At 39.2% G+C, this 14,569-nt stretch overlaps 1 protein-coding gene and 1 long non-coding RNA gene across 2 annotated transcripts in view; one reads left to right on the top strand and one right to left on the bottom strand.

The window, feature by feature from the left end:
• LOC141561041 (uncharacterized) overlaps window positions 1-7,117 on the bottom strand; it is a 38,698-nt gene extending 31,581 nt beyond the window's left edge. The window contains exon 1 of the long non-coding RNA XR_012487945.1: window positions 6,993-7,117. This is a non-coding gene — a long non-coding RNA (uncharacterized LOC141561041). The remainder of the gene's footprint in view (window positions 1-6,992) is intronic.
• The window catches only part of PRPS2 (phosphoribosyl pyrophosphate synthetase 2), a 34,455-nt gene continuing 25,841 nt past the window's right edge, over window positions 5,956-14,569 (top strand). The window contains exon 1 of the mRNA XM_074300001.1: window positions 5,956-6,539. Coding sequence (XP_074156102.1) covers window positions 6,418-6,539 — 122 coding nt within the window. The 5' untranslated portion in view covers window positions 5,956-6,417. The remainder of the gene's footprint in view (window positions 6,540-14,569) is intronic.

Raw genomic sequence — 14,569 nt, 5'->3', positions numbered from 1 at the left:
CATGTCCAAAAAGATACTATTTCCTTTTCCAATTAATTGTCAGATGAGGACACTGAGGCAAATAGGGTGAAGTGTCTTGCCCAGGGTCACACAGCTAGTTAAGTATTTGAAGCCAAATTTGAATTCAGGAGTATGAGTCTTCCTGACTCCAGGCTCAGCACTTTATTCACTGTGTCACATAGCTGCACTTGTTTATCTCCCCCAAATTATTATTTATTTAGTATCTATCTTATTACATGTGTATATGTTGTTTCTACTGATATAATAAAAACTCCTTAAGGGAAGCAACTGTTTCTATTATATATCTCTAGTGCTCAACTAGCCTACGTGGTGGGCATTAGTCAGTGTAGTAACATCAAGGTCTCACACACTCACACTCATGCTTACAACCATACCCACACATAAATACAGCCAAAAAAAAAAAAAAAAGTCTCTGTGTCAAGTACATCCTAATGGGGGAAACAATAAATAACCACGTAAAGCAAGGTTCAGATCATGCAAATAAACAATCCTCTGAATCATTGTGGTGCTCAAGAACCAGCTTAAACCACTATGTTGATTGACAAATTGTCAAAGTGAGCATTAAATATTTACTACTTTAAATCTGGATTTCATGTCATGTTTTGTTGATTATTTAGACTTAAGTGATTGAGAAAATCTTAATAATGCAGATTAATCTTAAAAGAGTTTCCTTTTTTGTAGAACTGGAAATGGGTTCATTATTCTAATTCACACTGCATACTTCCATTGGGCTGTAATGAATTATCATATTTTGCATAAGTATAACCTTGAGTAGTACAAAACTGAATAAACAGACCCACTTCAGGTCTTTTTTTTTTTTTTTTTGGGGGGGGGTTTGCATAAATAGGACCTACAAGATACATACAAGAGTAAATAGGCACTGGCAATAGGCAGAATAAGAAAAGGTCTCTTTAGAGGAATGATAAAAGGACTTACGGAGTCTTTTTTTTAATTTATGGAATAAAACAAGCATCTTCATAAGTTTAAAAATAATTTTAAATTTAATATTTTTAAAAGATGATTGAACATAATACTGCAAGTCTATTATATACAACTTGTGCTTCCTTTTAAACATATAATAAAATTATATTTTTCTTTCCTCCCCCCATAACTACCTTTAGATAGAAATATATGGATACAACAACATATATATATATATATATATATATATATATATATATATATATATATATACACACACACATGAGGGTGAGGGTATCTGAGTGTGTGTGTGTGTGTAAGATCATTCTATAATACTTCTATTTATCAGTTCTTTCTCTGGATATAGATAGGGTCTTCCTTCATATGTTCTCTGTATTTGTATTTGAGTATTTATAATAATGAAAATGATTTAGTTTCTCAATTGTGCTTAAAACAATATTGTTACTGTATACAACGTTCTCATGGTTTTGTTCATGTATTATTTTTCATGTATTTTTGTATTCATGTATTTCAAGTATTTTCATGTATTTGTTTTAGATCATAGAGTTCATCATGCACTACAACTTATTCAGGCATTCCTCAATTGATGGATAGATATCCCTACCATTTCCAATTCTTTGACACCACAAAGACAACAACTATAAATGATATATCATATATAGGTTCTTTTCCTTTTTCTCTAATCATTTTTGGAAATAAACCTATTAATGATATTGTTGGGTCAAAATGGAGTCTTGAAGGAAGCTGGAGAAGCCAGAAGAAGTTAAAGTAGAAGAACATTGCAACAAAAAATTCAGGAGTTTGGAAATACACTATGGTGTGCTGGGAAGAGCAAGGCCAGGGACAATGGGGCATAAAGTATTAAGAAAGGAGCAAAATGTAAAAAGACTAGAAAAGTAGGAAGGGGCCAGGTTTTAAAGAAGAGGTGGTGGTGGTGGTTGTTTTTTTAAAAAAAAAATTATTTTTCCAAATACATGCAAAGATAGTTTTCAACATTCACCTTTGCAATACCTTGTGTTCCATTTTTTTCCTCCCTCTTTACTCCCACTCTCCAAGACAGCAAGCAATCCAGTAAAGGTTAAACCTGTGCAGTTCTTCATGGTCAGACCTATACTTTAGCTGAGTGGAGGATGGCCTTGATTGGGACGAAACTTGACACAAACAAATCAGCAAACTACTATAGTAGTCCAGGCATGAGAACCAGGTTAACAATTATAAGTAGAGAGAAGATACATAGAAGAGCTATTGCAAAATTAGAATCCACAGGACTTGGAAACAAATTGAAAATGTTGGATGAGAATGAGGAGTCAAGGATGACACCTATATTGTGAGCCTGGGTGATGGGGAGGATGATGGTGTCCTTAGTAGTAGGCAAATGAGGAAGAAAAGATTTGAAGGGGTAGATAATGAGTTCTGTTTGGGACATGTTGAGATTAAAATATTTACAGGACTAAGGCAATCATACTGGAACTCAGCAAGGAGCTTAAGGTTAGATAAATCAATCTGAGAATTATCTGCATAGAGCTATAGAAAATAAATCCATAGGAACTGATGAGATCAACAAAACTGATAGCAGGACTATATTAACTCCTGTGGATTGATTGAAGAGGGCCTGAACTAGTTCAAGCTAGCCTTTTATAAAGGACAGAACTAAGCCTTTTCCTAAATGGAGAGTTTATGAAGCTACCAGGGGGCAAATTTTGGCTTAATATAAGGAAAGATGTCCTAACAATTAGAGCTGTTCCCCCACTGCCCTTAAAAAAAACAAAAAACAAAAAAATAAAAACAACCACCACCAAAAAAAACAAGCACAAAGACACACAAAACACAAAGAAAAAATGAGTTGCTCAAGTTGGCAGAGTTTCCCTAATACTGGCATTCAGAGATTGGATAATTTGTCAGGAATATTGGAGACATTATTGAATCAGGTGGTGATTTTACTAGAATGATTTCTGAGGTCCCTTTAACTTGTCAATTCTATAATTCAACTTAAGGAAATTATATGACTCAGAATATAATGGGGCACAGAAATGCACTTCAGGGCCTACGGCTATTTCCATTTGATAGTAGTTTGGTGAAATATCGTCACAACAATTTCACCAACAAAAGGAGAAAAGTGTATCTCAGCCTACTTCAAAGCATCCACTATATTTTTACATTTCTTTCATTTGCTTCCATTGTTCTAACCTAATGCTTTACAAAGGGTTGGATATTTCTGTGGGGATTAAAAAATGAGGAATCTTCCCGAAGATGAGACATATCCCACTTCACTCTGCCCCCCAAAAAACCATCTAGGGTGCAGATTTTTAACCTGGAGTTAGTGAACTTTAAAATCTATCATCATGTATGGGTCATATATCTATGCATGTTGTTTAATTCCGATTCTGTGACCCCATAAGCTTCTGTCTATGGAGATTTCTTGGCAAAATACTGAATGGTTTGCTATTTTCTCCTCCAATGGATCACCAACAGATTAAGTGACTTGTCCAAAATTACACAGCTAAAGAGTTTCAGAAGCTGGATTTGAACATAGGGTTTCCTGAGCACAAAATTCACTCTATCCATTGTCTCACCTAGCTGCCTCTTATATGTATATACATAACAAAGATATCTTTCAATAAAATTGGTTTCTTTTATGATCATATGTATTTTATGTCTTTAAAAATATCATTCCGAGAAGAGGTGCAAAGCTTTACCAGACTGCTATTATACAAAAAAAGATTAAGAATGTCTGCTATAGAGACTAATTTTTAAAGGCAACATAACAGAAATTAGAAGGCTAGACTTTAAGACAGGAAGATTCTGCAGATATCACTAACTGTATAAATGCATAAGAAACTTCACCAATCTATTTCTCAGTTTCCATAGCCAGCTCTACCTTGGGATTATTGTGAGGAAAGTATTTTGTTTTTCCTAAAGTACTATACAGTCTAGCTGTACTATTATCAGAGAGCCTTTTATTTCTCAGAAGATCAAGTTAGAATAAAATATCTTAAAACTACTTAGGTACCAATGCTATATTCAAGCCTGACGGTGGGTTCAGTTAAAAGGTCAGTTCCAAGTAAGAATGAACATTGAAATCTTCCCAGGCATATATATATGTGAGGATAAGAAAAAAAGGCTCAAAAGGAACAGCTAAAAAAGAATACTAAAAATTTTCAGAATTTATTTTAATTGTTAACTATCTATCTAGCTCTATGACCTAATAACCAGGGTCTTGGGTTAAGTCTGGGGGACTCAGGTGTTTTATGATTAAAGAATTTCAGAGAAAATAGTTGCACAAAAAGTCAAGGATTCAGTAGGACTGAAGACTATAATTTGATTTATCATTTTATCATATGCAGGATACTTCTGAATTTAGCATATTAAATCATTTGTATTCCATGAAGATGGCTTGCAATCATGTACTCATAAGTCTTAGCTGCCCAGTCTAATAGCCTCTCCTCAATCCTCATTCTTTTTGACATCACAAGTATTTGATATTGTTTGTTGACTGCATACTCTCTCTCCCCTATGGCGTTTTATAATACTCTATCATTCCTGTGGGACAGCTCCTCATTTTCCTTGCTGCTTCATCATTCCACAATACCTTTCCCTACTAGTATATCTAAAGATTATGAACTTTTTGGACACTCTTCTACTTGGTGACTTCATCAGCTACTATGAGCTTAACTATGATGTCTATCTAGGTGATTCAAAGAGCTTCATGTACAAGCCTAATGTCTCTCTAGATCTCTCAGGAGATCCAGTCTTTCATCTCCAGTTGTCCTAGTCTATATCTTGCCACAGAAACCATGTAGTTCCATCAGAGAGCGAGGCTGGTGACTGCACAGCCCTACCTCACTTGCAAATCATGGAACAGTCACCTCATAGAGGTTCCAGTCCTTTTTGAACACAAAGGAAAACAACAATAGCCACACCCATAATGTTATCAAATTCAACCCAAGCAAAACTAGAACTCCTTATCTTTGCACCCAAATGCTTCCGAACCTTTTCTACGGCTGTGGAGTACGCCCTCATTCTTCCCAATTCCCTATAACCAATTACTTAGCAATTCTTGTTTGCATTTCACCTGTCATTATATTGTCTTTTACCTGGACCATTACCATAGGTTTCTAATTGGTCTCCCTATTTTGTCATACAACAAATGACACATCCTCCATACAGTTGTTAAAATGATTTTCCTAAAGCATAGGTCACTGAGTGCCCCTGCAGTCCCCTTTGAAATCTCTGAGGGAGCACGGACTGTATACCCAGAGCTCAGCACAGTGCATTCATGGCACACAGTGGTCGCTTACAATTTATTGACTGTGAAACCGACCAACTCAGGGAAGCTAAATTGAGGACTAGTCAGTCATTAAACATTAAATATATGGACACTGCTAGTCTTTGGGAGTTCCTGCCCTCGAGGAGCTCTCAGTCCAATGGGGAAGACAACATGCAAATGTTGTACATTTATACAATCAAACTATAAGCAGGGCAAATGGGCAATAATCTAGTGAAGGGAGGTGCTAGAAAGGAGACAGAATCTCCTGTAGAAGCTGGGATTATAGCAGGGACTTCAAGGAAACTGGAAAATAGGGGCGAAGAGGAAGAGAATTACAAGATTGGGAAACAGCTGGTAAAACTGCCTGCAGTCAATTCCTGGGTCGCTGAGTTATTTTAGGTGAGGAAGAGGCACAAGTCTTGGTAGACTTTGAACCTCTCCGTAGGATTAAATGTTTAATCCCGAAAAGTGACGGAGAGTGCAGTTTATTGATGAGGGGAGGGTCGTGACTTCTTTGTGCCTTTAATGTTTATCGATTTATTCTGTCCTTAATTTCAGTTCCCCAGCTTGTTTAGTATACGTTATGGAGTGGTTTCAGTCTAAGTGAGTCCCCATAATCCCATTTAGAATTTTCTGGGTAAAGATACAGTTTCCATTTCCAAAGGTTTGCCTTTGGCGGTTTAACGAATGCGTAAAACGATTAGTCCTTTGGATCACTTTAGGGAAAAGTTACATAAATTAAAACACGTGGGATAAAACGCCAGCAGAAACGACCAGGATTAGTCGTTCTTTCAGAAACCTTCCTGGCCTATAAAAACTAAACCACCACTCGAGGGCGGGGCTAGAAGAGGAAAGGGGTTGAGGGTCTGCCCTTCCCCCAGTATATTTAAATATCTTCTACGATACGATACGAAGTGGCGATGCCCCGCCCACGGGCGGAGCTCATATCTGGCCCCGCCCCCTAAGGACGGGTAGAGGGGAGGTTGCGGGAAGGGGGCGGGTCCAGGCACCTCCCCCGGAGGCGGCTGCGGGACCATTTCCTCTCCTCAGTGGCCGAGGCGGAGCCGGGCCCCGGCCCCGCCCCTGCAGACTCCGTCTCCCGCCTCCTCCCGCTCTGGCTCCCGCCACCAGCAGAAGCAGACGCCGCTGTCGCCACCACCGCCGCCGTCCAGTGCCCCGCGCCCGCCATGCCCAACATCGTGCTGTTCAGCGGCAGCTCGCACCAGGACCTGTCTCAGAAAGTGGCAGACAGACTGGGGCTGGAGTTGGGCAAGGTGGTCACCAAGAAATTCAGTAACCAGGAGACCAGGTGAGAGCGAGCGGGAGGGGGGAGGCACCACGCGGGCCCGGCGGATGCTGAGGACGCTCAGCCCATGGTGTGTCGGCGCGAGCTATGTGGAGGAGGGAACCGGGGCCGGGGGGAAGGGGGTCCCGCATGTTCCCACTCGCAAAGATGCAGAAGAGGAGGAGGGAGGGGAGTAGGCGGGAGTTCTCCCCTCGTGAGGCCTTGGAGAGGCCCAGGATGCGCGGGAGCCTCGGAGCGGGAAGAGACGCAGCGTGCCCCCAGTCCTGCGGCCCGGGCTGTCGCGGAAATCCCTCCCTCCAGCCTCGGTTGGAGGAGCCGCCTTCCGGGGGGCGGAGCCATTGCCGCCTCTTCTACGGAAGGCTAGAAGTGGTGCATGTGACGTTCCCTCCCTCACCTCTTCCCCCTCCCTAGTAGCCAGGGTCGAGCCTAGGCCCTCGTCGTCCGCGCGCCGCTTACTCGGGGGCTTCGTGGGGGGGGGATGGAAGTGGGAGCTGTTCGCAAGCTTCCCGAGACGTCCCGAGACGTGGCCTGGTTGGGCTCCGAACGTCGTCCCCTCGACTGTAAACAATCCTTTCGCTTGAGTTTCCCGAAAGCCTTTTGTAGAGTTTAGCTCCCAAACCCGGAAGCGCTCCCTTGTTTGGCAGAGTGGAGGGCTGCGGGTGCGGAAAAGGATCTTCGACGTCCCACGTCTCTGCTCTTGTCGGCCATAGAATCGTTGGCATCTTAAAACTACCCCCGAATCTATTTCCTCTTCCCTCCCCCAACAAGAGGAGGGATAGAGAAAAAAAACAAAAACTTTGTAACCAGGATGTCCGAGTTTAGCAAATTCCCACCCTGTCCGGGGCCAATATTGTAAATCTTAAATTACGAAAAGAGAAGTCTCAGTGAGAAGTGGTAGTTGGTGGGACCTCAGGGATTTGACCTTGAGCAGAGTCATTAAATTATGCAGCATTTATTAAGCCCTAAAAAGTGTGCTTTATGTTCTGGGTCCTGGAATGCAAAAAAGGCCTGGGGTACCTGGAAGCCTGAAACTGCCCCTCCCCCGTCATCTGGGCACTTTTTGACCCCTTTGATGACCTCTTTACTGGATCCTCCCTGATTCTTGTGATTCTCTTATCTCTGATCCAACCCCGCCTGAGTTCAGTTTACTGTGGGAGACCAAACAAACTACAGTGCCTTCCACAAAGTCTTAATACAATTTTAAGCAGTTTGAGACCCCCACCCCCGGTACAGAATAACTTGTAGGTAATCTTAGACCTGGGAAAGGCTTCTTGCAGAAGGTTGCATTTTAATGGACACTTTAAAAAAAAGAAAAATTACTGCATTTAAGTCAGGAGACAAAGATAAAGTATTCCAAGCATGGGATCAGCCAAATCGGGTTTATCTTGCCAGTTCTTATTGTATAAATTGTACTTCTTGTTCTCCTTCACATAGGGCTTCACTACACTTTAATTTTTTTTTAGGTTTCTCTGAAACCATTAGGGCAGAATATGTCTTGATTTCTTGGGACATTCATATATAATCATTTGTTCAGCCATTCCCCATTTGATGAGCATTTCTTTAGTTTCTTTAGCATTCCAGAAAACTGCAGTAAATTTTTTTGTATATGTCAATTCTGTTTCTCTTTCTTTGGTCTCTGGAGTATAGACCTAGTAGTGGTTTTCCTGGTCAAAGGATGTGTTTAAGTACATCTCTCTCTGTCTCTGTCTCTGTCTCTCCGTCTCTCCTCCTGTCACTCCCTCTTTCTCTCCCTTTCTCCTCTCCCCTTCTCTCTCTGTTTCTATGTATGTGTTTATCTGTGTGTGTGTATATATCTAGTGCTCTCTCTCTCTCTCTCTCTCTCCATATGTAGAGAGAGAGAGAAAGCGCTAGATATAGTTATGTATAAATAGATATATACTTTACTTTTAACTATCTTACAAGTGGTTTAATGAATATCCCAAGTCCAAGAATAACTACCATTTATAGTGTTTTGAGGTTTGCCAGGTGCTTTATAAGTTTACAAATATTTCCAAAATAACACTGTCCATCACCTTCTCCCAAATAAATTCTAAATTTCTATGACTTTGCTTTCTTCTGATTCAGTCTGATCCCTACTGATTAATATCATGCCTTGAGTGACCTCTAAGTCTCCATCTTGGGCCTTCTCTTATTAAAGTGTACTATCTTGCTTGGTGATTTTATCAGCTGCCCTGGGTTTAATTTTCATCTCTTTTGACAATCCTTATATTTTTTTTATCCAGTTATGATCTTATTGCCTGATTTCCAGGTTCCCATCACCCTAACCCATCACCCTTCCTTCTTCCTGCTTTGTCTGTTATTGTCAAGGCCCCATCCCTCATGTTTGATTCAAGCCCAGGTCACTCCACACATCCGAGTTTTTGTAAAATATTGTCATTTCTACCTTTGTGACATATTTCATATATGTCCCATTTTCTACACTTATAAAACTCTAGTATAGGCCATCATTACTTATCATGCAGACTTTTGCAGGAGCCTTCTAGTTGGTCTTTCCTCTTCAAGTCTCTTCCCAATCCAAAGCATCCTTCGTTCAGTTGCCAAGATGACCATATTCTTGCCACCCCAAATCACTAATCCCATTAAATGAGCTCTAGTAGTTCCCTGTTCCAGAACCAAATGTAAAGTCCTGTTTGGCATTGAAAATCCTCTAATCTGTGTGTACTGTGGTTTTCATGTTGTTTTCATGTTATCTCTCCCCCATTAGAATGTGAACTTCTTGAGCTCAAGCAAGCCTTTATGTCCTCAGAACTCCCAGTGCCTTTTGCTTGTTGACTGATTTGTTTTACTGTTTTCTATCCCTTTCCTTCCTTCTCCCCCCGCCCCCAGCCTTTGAGAGATAAAGGTGTCTCCCAAGGGACTATCTGGCCCAAAGTATAAAAGGTAACTTCATTTATAGGGTCTTTACTTCCTTCAGCCTTAAACCCCTTGGTATATGTCAAAAATGGAAGGGACAGGCTGGGTGAGAGTTGATAAGACTCTTTAAGTTATGCCTAACTAAAGAATTGAAGGCCTTAAGTTCAAACTCTTATCTTGCACACAATCTTTCTGAAGCCACTGTAATAAGAGAATTCTTAAGGATACTTGCCAGCTCTAAATATACCATCCTATTGAAAGCAGGTTGTCCTACCCAGGCAAGGCATTCACCTTCCTGGTAAAATATATCATAGAGGAACAAACAGCTGTTGGAAGGAACCTAGATGTGTCCTCAAGTCCAGATTGTAAAGAAATTTCAAATCACTCAAGAAGCATCATTAATGAACTTTGAGAATTGCCTGGGTTCAAGGTCCACTTCAGCTGTACACTGGCCATGGGCAATTGTAGCCCATATTAATGCCTCTCTGCAAACAGAATAGTCCCCGTCCTCAAGGAGTTTACATTCTGTTTGCCTCTCAGTACCCAATAACATCTACCCATATAAGTAAAATGCAATCCCCATGGAGACCTTCTACAGGTTGCTATTATAATTTTGGAAATGATCCATTTGTACTTTGAGTGATTGCCCAATAAGACTACAACATAGTTGCATTGAAGTGAAATTTGATTATAATGCATTAATGATATTGTACAGCCACTCTGAACAGTTTTTCTGATTGTGCTTATTTTCTTTCCTTCCCACCTCCTCTGACTCCTGTTGAAAAAGGAAAAACCAGAGCAGCTAGATGGCTCAGTGCTAGAAAGAGCACTAGCCCTGAAATCAGCAGGACTTGAGTTCAAACATGGTCTCAGATACTTTACTTCGTCGATGTGTGACCCTGGGCAAGTCACTTAACCCCAGTCATCTCAGCAAAAAAGAAAAAGAAAATCAGAATCCTTATAACAGCTTATTGACTTTTTTTTTTTTCTTTTTGGTGTTAGAAGAAACAAGTTGTAATATTGGTATCCACTGAATAATAAAACTCAGCCTTATAGGCTTTGAAACAGAAGTCCAGTCTTTCCCAGGTCATTAAAAATAGCAAAATGAATTTTTTTAAAACTTGGTTCTCTGAATAACTGGAGGAGTTCAGTTTGAAACTGTTCTTCACCTGAGCTGCCAGCCCTCTTTCCCCTCATTCCCACACCTTGAACTTTTTGAACTTTTCTAGTCCTATACTCTGATGTCCTTTTTTCACTCTTCCCTATCCTTCCATGGTTCCCTGTGTAACCTTTGTTAACAAGTCTTGCCCCACTCAAATGTTAATCTGTCTTGATAAGTACATAGTAGATCTCCACAAAAAGAATACAAGGTGGAAGATAACTATCCAAGCTGTCTATCTCCAATTATTCTTTGCACATGTTTCCTCCAGCCACCCACTTTCTCATTTCTTCCCTCTTGTGGCTTATATTCCAATTGAAAGTAGTATCCCTTACCAGCTTAACTGCCTAACTCTTCTGCAGTCTTGACTCATAAAATGAGCACTCTCAAAATGCCTAGCAACTTATGGTAGCTTTTGTCTTGAGCCAGAAAAGGTAATGGAGTTGTATAATTAATTATGCTTCTCTAAAGGGTTTGCTTTTTCAGATAAATCATTCAAGGTAGAATACAATTTAAATGTAACATTGGTTTGAAGGGGGTAAGCATTAGACTAGACTAATTTTTTAGTTTTTTTACTTAAGATTTTATTTAAGAGTTTAAATGTACTTCATAATTAAAACAAATAGTCCCTGTTCATTTGGTTTGACTTAGTAAACACAAAGTGGGGCAGCCTTCCAGTCACAAAGTCAGTTCAGTTCAATGAGCATTTATGTATTAAATACACGGTACTTTACCAGGTGCTGAGGATCCAGGGATGAAAATAATTATCTTCCGTTGTCTTTTTTTGGGGGGAAAGGGAGGAATATATTATCTACATGTACATAGAAATGAATAAAAAGTAGAGTAAGTAATTTCTGGGGGGAAGATCAGTTTGTTGGCAGTAATATTGCTGGATCAAAGGGTGGTTTTTTCCTGAATTATCAAAAAATTTCTTTCTCATTTAGAATTTGTAATGTACACGTCCCCATACATATTTAAAACTGATATTCAAAGTCCTGTGAAAGAAATTGAATTTGAAAAAAAAAATGTGAAGAAAAATATTGGCCTTAAATTTTAGATAATAGTTTACAATTTGAAGCATCTTGATGCTTACAGCAACAGTGTTGAGATTTAAAGACATTCTTTACTTCACTTTATTGCTTTTGCTCCATTTTCCATCTGTGACATACTCTTCTTCATTTCAAGACTTAGCTCAAGCACCTCTTTGTTTCTGAAGCCTTTCAAGAATCTCCACTAGGTGAGAGCATTTGCCCTCAAAATTGTTCCCTTGCCCCATTGAAAAACAAAGAAAAACAAAATCCCTTATGCAAACGTATTGTCTAGCAAAAGAAATTTCCAGGTTGGCTACATCTCCCCCCTCCCTCCCCAAAACCATCTTATTTTGCATTCTGAGGCTTCACTTATTTCATAGCATAACCTTCTGGAATGGAGATTGGTCAGAGATTCTAAGTTTTTTTTCAAGGTTTGTTTTACTTTACAGTATTTGTTGTCTTTGTATACATTTTCCTTTTCGATTCCATATATTTTACATAAAACTTTTTCTCTGAAACTATTCCCTCCATCCATTCTTGTAGCACAGTAGTATTCTATCACAAAACTGTAAGGTACATATTTTTCCCTATAAGATTACACTGGTTTTTGTCTGGTTAAGTTATTGGTTGTGAGCATATATCCTTTGCTTTCTAGAATATTATTTTCCAAGTTCTCTATTCCTTTTTAGTTGTTGCTGCTAAATCACATATGATCTTTATTATGGTTACCCAGTACCTGAATTCTTTCTAGCTTCTTGTAGGATTCTTTCTCTGACCTGGAGATTCTGGGGTTTGGTTTTCATACTGCTGAGAATTTTTATTTGGTAGTCTTTTTCAAGAAGTAACTGGATTTATTGTTCTCGGGATATAACTGATCTGAGCATTTTTGTGATTTCTTGAAAAGAATGTCTAAGCCTTTTTATTTGGTAGTGATTTTCAGGTAGTCCAGTGATCCTTACATTTTCTTGCAGAATTATTTTCCATATCACTTTTTGTCACTCTGAGATACTTCAGATTCTCACCTAAAGTTTCAGGATTTTGACTTTATGTTAATATTTCTTATTGTTTTAGGAAGTATCAGCTTTTATTTGGTCCATTCTAATTACTAGGGAGTTTCATGCTTGGGCTAGGTTTTGTACTTCTTGTGCCAGCTGTTAATTCCCTTTCCAGTTCTTCCATTTCCAAATTTTTTCTCACTGCATTTATAAAAACATTTTTTAACTCTTTAAAAAAAAAATCTTGCTTTATCTCCCTGAAATTCTAGTTTTAATTTATGCCCAGCTGTTTGTCCCCCCCCCCCCCCCCTTCAAAAGTGTTTTCTCCCCTTTGAGGTTTTGCTTGTAGGTATTATTGAAGCCATTTTCTTCTCTTAGGTTTGTGTCTTAAGTATCTCTGTCTCCGGTTTTTGGTGGGGTTTTTGGTTGATTGTTAGTTTATTCTTCCTTGTCTGGACTAGTCCTTCTGCTCCTTTCTTTGGGGTTTTAAGTGTTATTATCCCAGCATGTCAGGGATTCCTCACTCTGATGATCTTCAAAGCTTTGAGTGCTTCCACAGTGGTCTACTTCAGGTTAAGTGTGATTGCTGCACTTTTCCCTCCATTCATTCAAGTTCTTAACTTAACTACTGAACTTAGCCACCATCAATACAGTGGGGCTCCTCACCCCCCAAAAAAAAACCAAAAATTTTTTTTTGATATCTCATAGTGACAGACCTCTAGACTTTGCTTTCTTCTGGGAGTCCTGGTTATTGTTCTACAATCTCCAGAATGGGCTAGATATTGGAACTAAGCCCCCGGCTTCGCTCCTATGGGGTTGATGCCACCCAGCTGCTGCTTGCTTCTCACTTATTTCTTGTTCACTGCACAGCCTGGGACCTACCCCTGCAATGCCACCACCGGGCACATGTCGTCTTCTTCTTAGTTCACCCTGGATCTGTGATCTAACTGGGTGGTTAGCAGCCGAAATACAATTGGCATTCCTGCCTCCTTGAAATCTTGAAATCTCCCTTCCTATAGCTTATGCTCATTAGGACAGTCCCTGTCTTCTAATCTCTCTCACCCCCGGTAACCATTTCCTTCAGAAGATGCTTTTATGGCAATTAGTTTGAAAGACCTTGATTCAAACCCTATCTCTGAACACTTGACCAAGACTTCATTTATCTGAGCCTCAATTTCTATATTATTATTATCATATAATAGATATTATCTAAATTAATAAATAACATTAATATTATCTATTACCGGTGATACAACTTCAGTTGGGAGGATCAAATGAGATGAAATATGTAAACTGTTTTAACATTTGCCAAGCTTTTATAAATGTTTGCTATTAGTATATATAATGGTATGGAAAGAAAGTCTAAAGGGGTCCTGAGACAAAAAGTTTTAAGAACTGCTGAATTTTTTTCACATTTGCCTAAAATTCTCAGATATTTCACATTACAGTTGTATATAAGCATCTTAAGGCACCTAATAAATAATACCTAACATTAATATTTAATAACTCCTAGACATGTAATAAATAATACTTTTTTAATTGAATGAACTGACTTTCAAGATTGTTCTTTTCTGGGCTCCATTAGGGCTTTATATTTACTCCTGATATGATTTGTCCCATCAGTACAATATTCAAAAAAATGCTTTGGATTCTAGTTCTGCCAAACAGATTATCTCTACAAGTTTGTGACATCTGTGTCTTCCTTCTTCAATTAATCATATCTGAAAGGAGCTGACCAATATTGTAGATATCTTATGGTCGCTGTAAGAACGTTTGAGTAGTTAGCCTGGGTAGGGCTGCCATAGTTAACATTTTGTAACATAATCTAAATTAGATTGTGACTCAGGCAGAGACTACCTTTTGTGAATCTTTTATCTCGTTTTTTAGCAACAGTGCCAGGCACATAGTAGGAACTTAATAAGTTATTAGCGGTCATAAAGATTATTGGAATCCTGCTAAACTCATAAAGGTGAA

This window comes from Sminthopsis crassicaudata, chromosome 3 (genome assembly GCF_048593235.1).
Source record: "Sminthopsis crassicaudata isolate SCR6 chromosome 3, ASM4859323v1, whole genome shotgun sequence".
Classification (NCBI taxonomy): Eukaryota; Metazoa; Chordata; class Mammalia; order Dasyuromorphia; family Dasyuridae; genus Sminthopsis; species Sminthopsis crassicaudata.
This window is presented reverse-complemented; position numbering and strand designations above follow the sequence as displayed.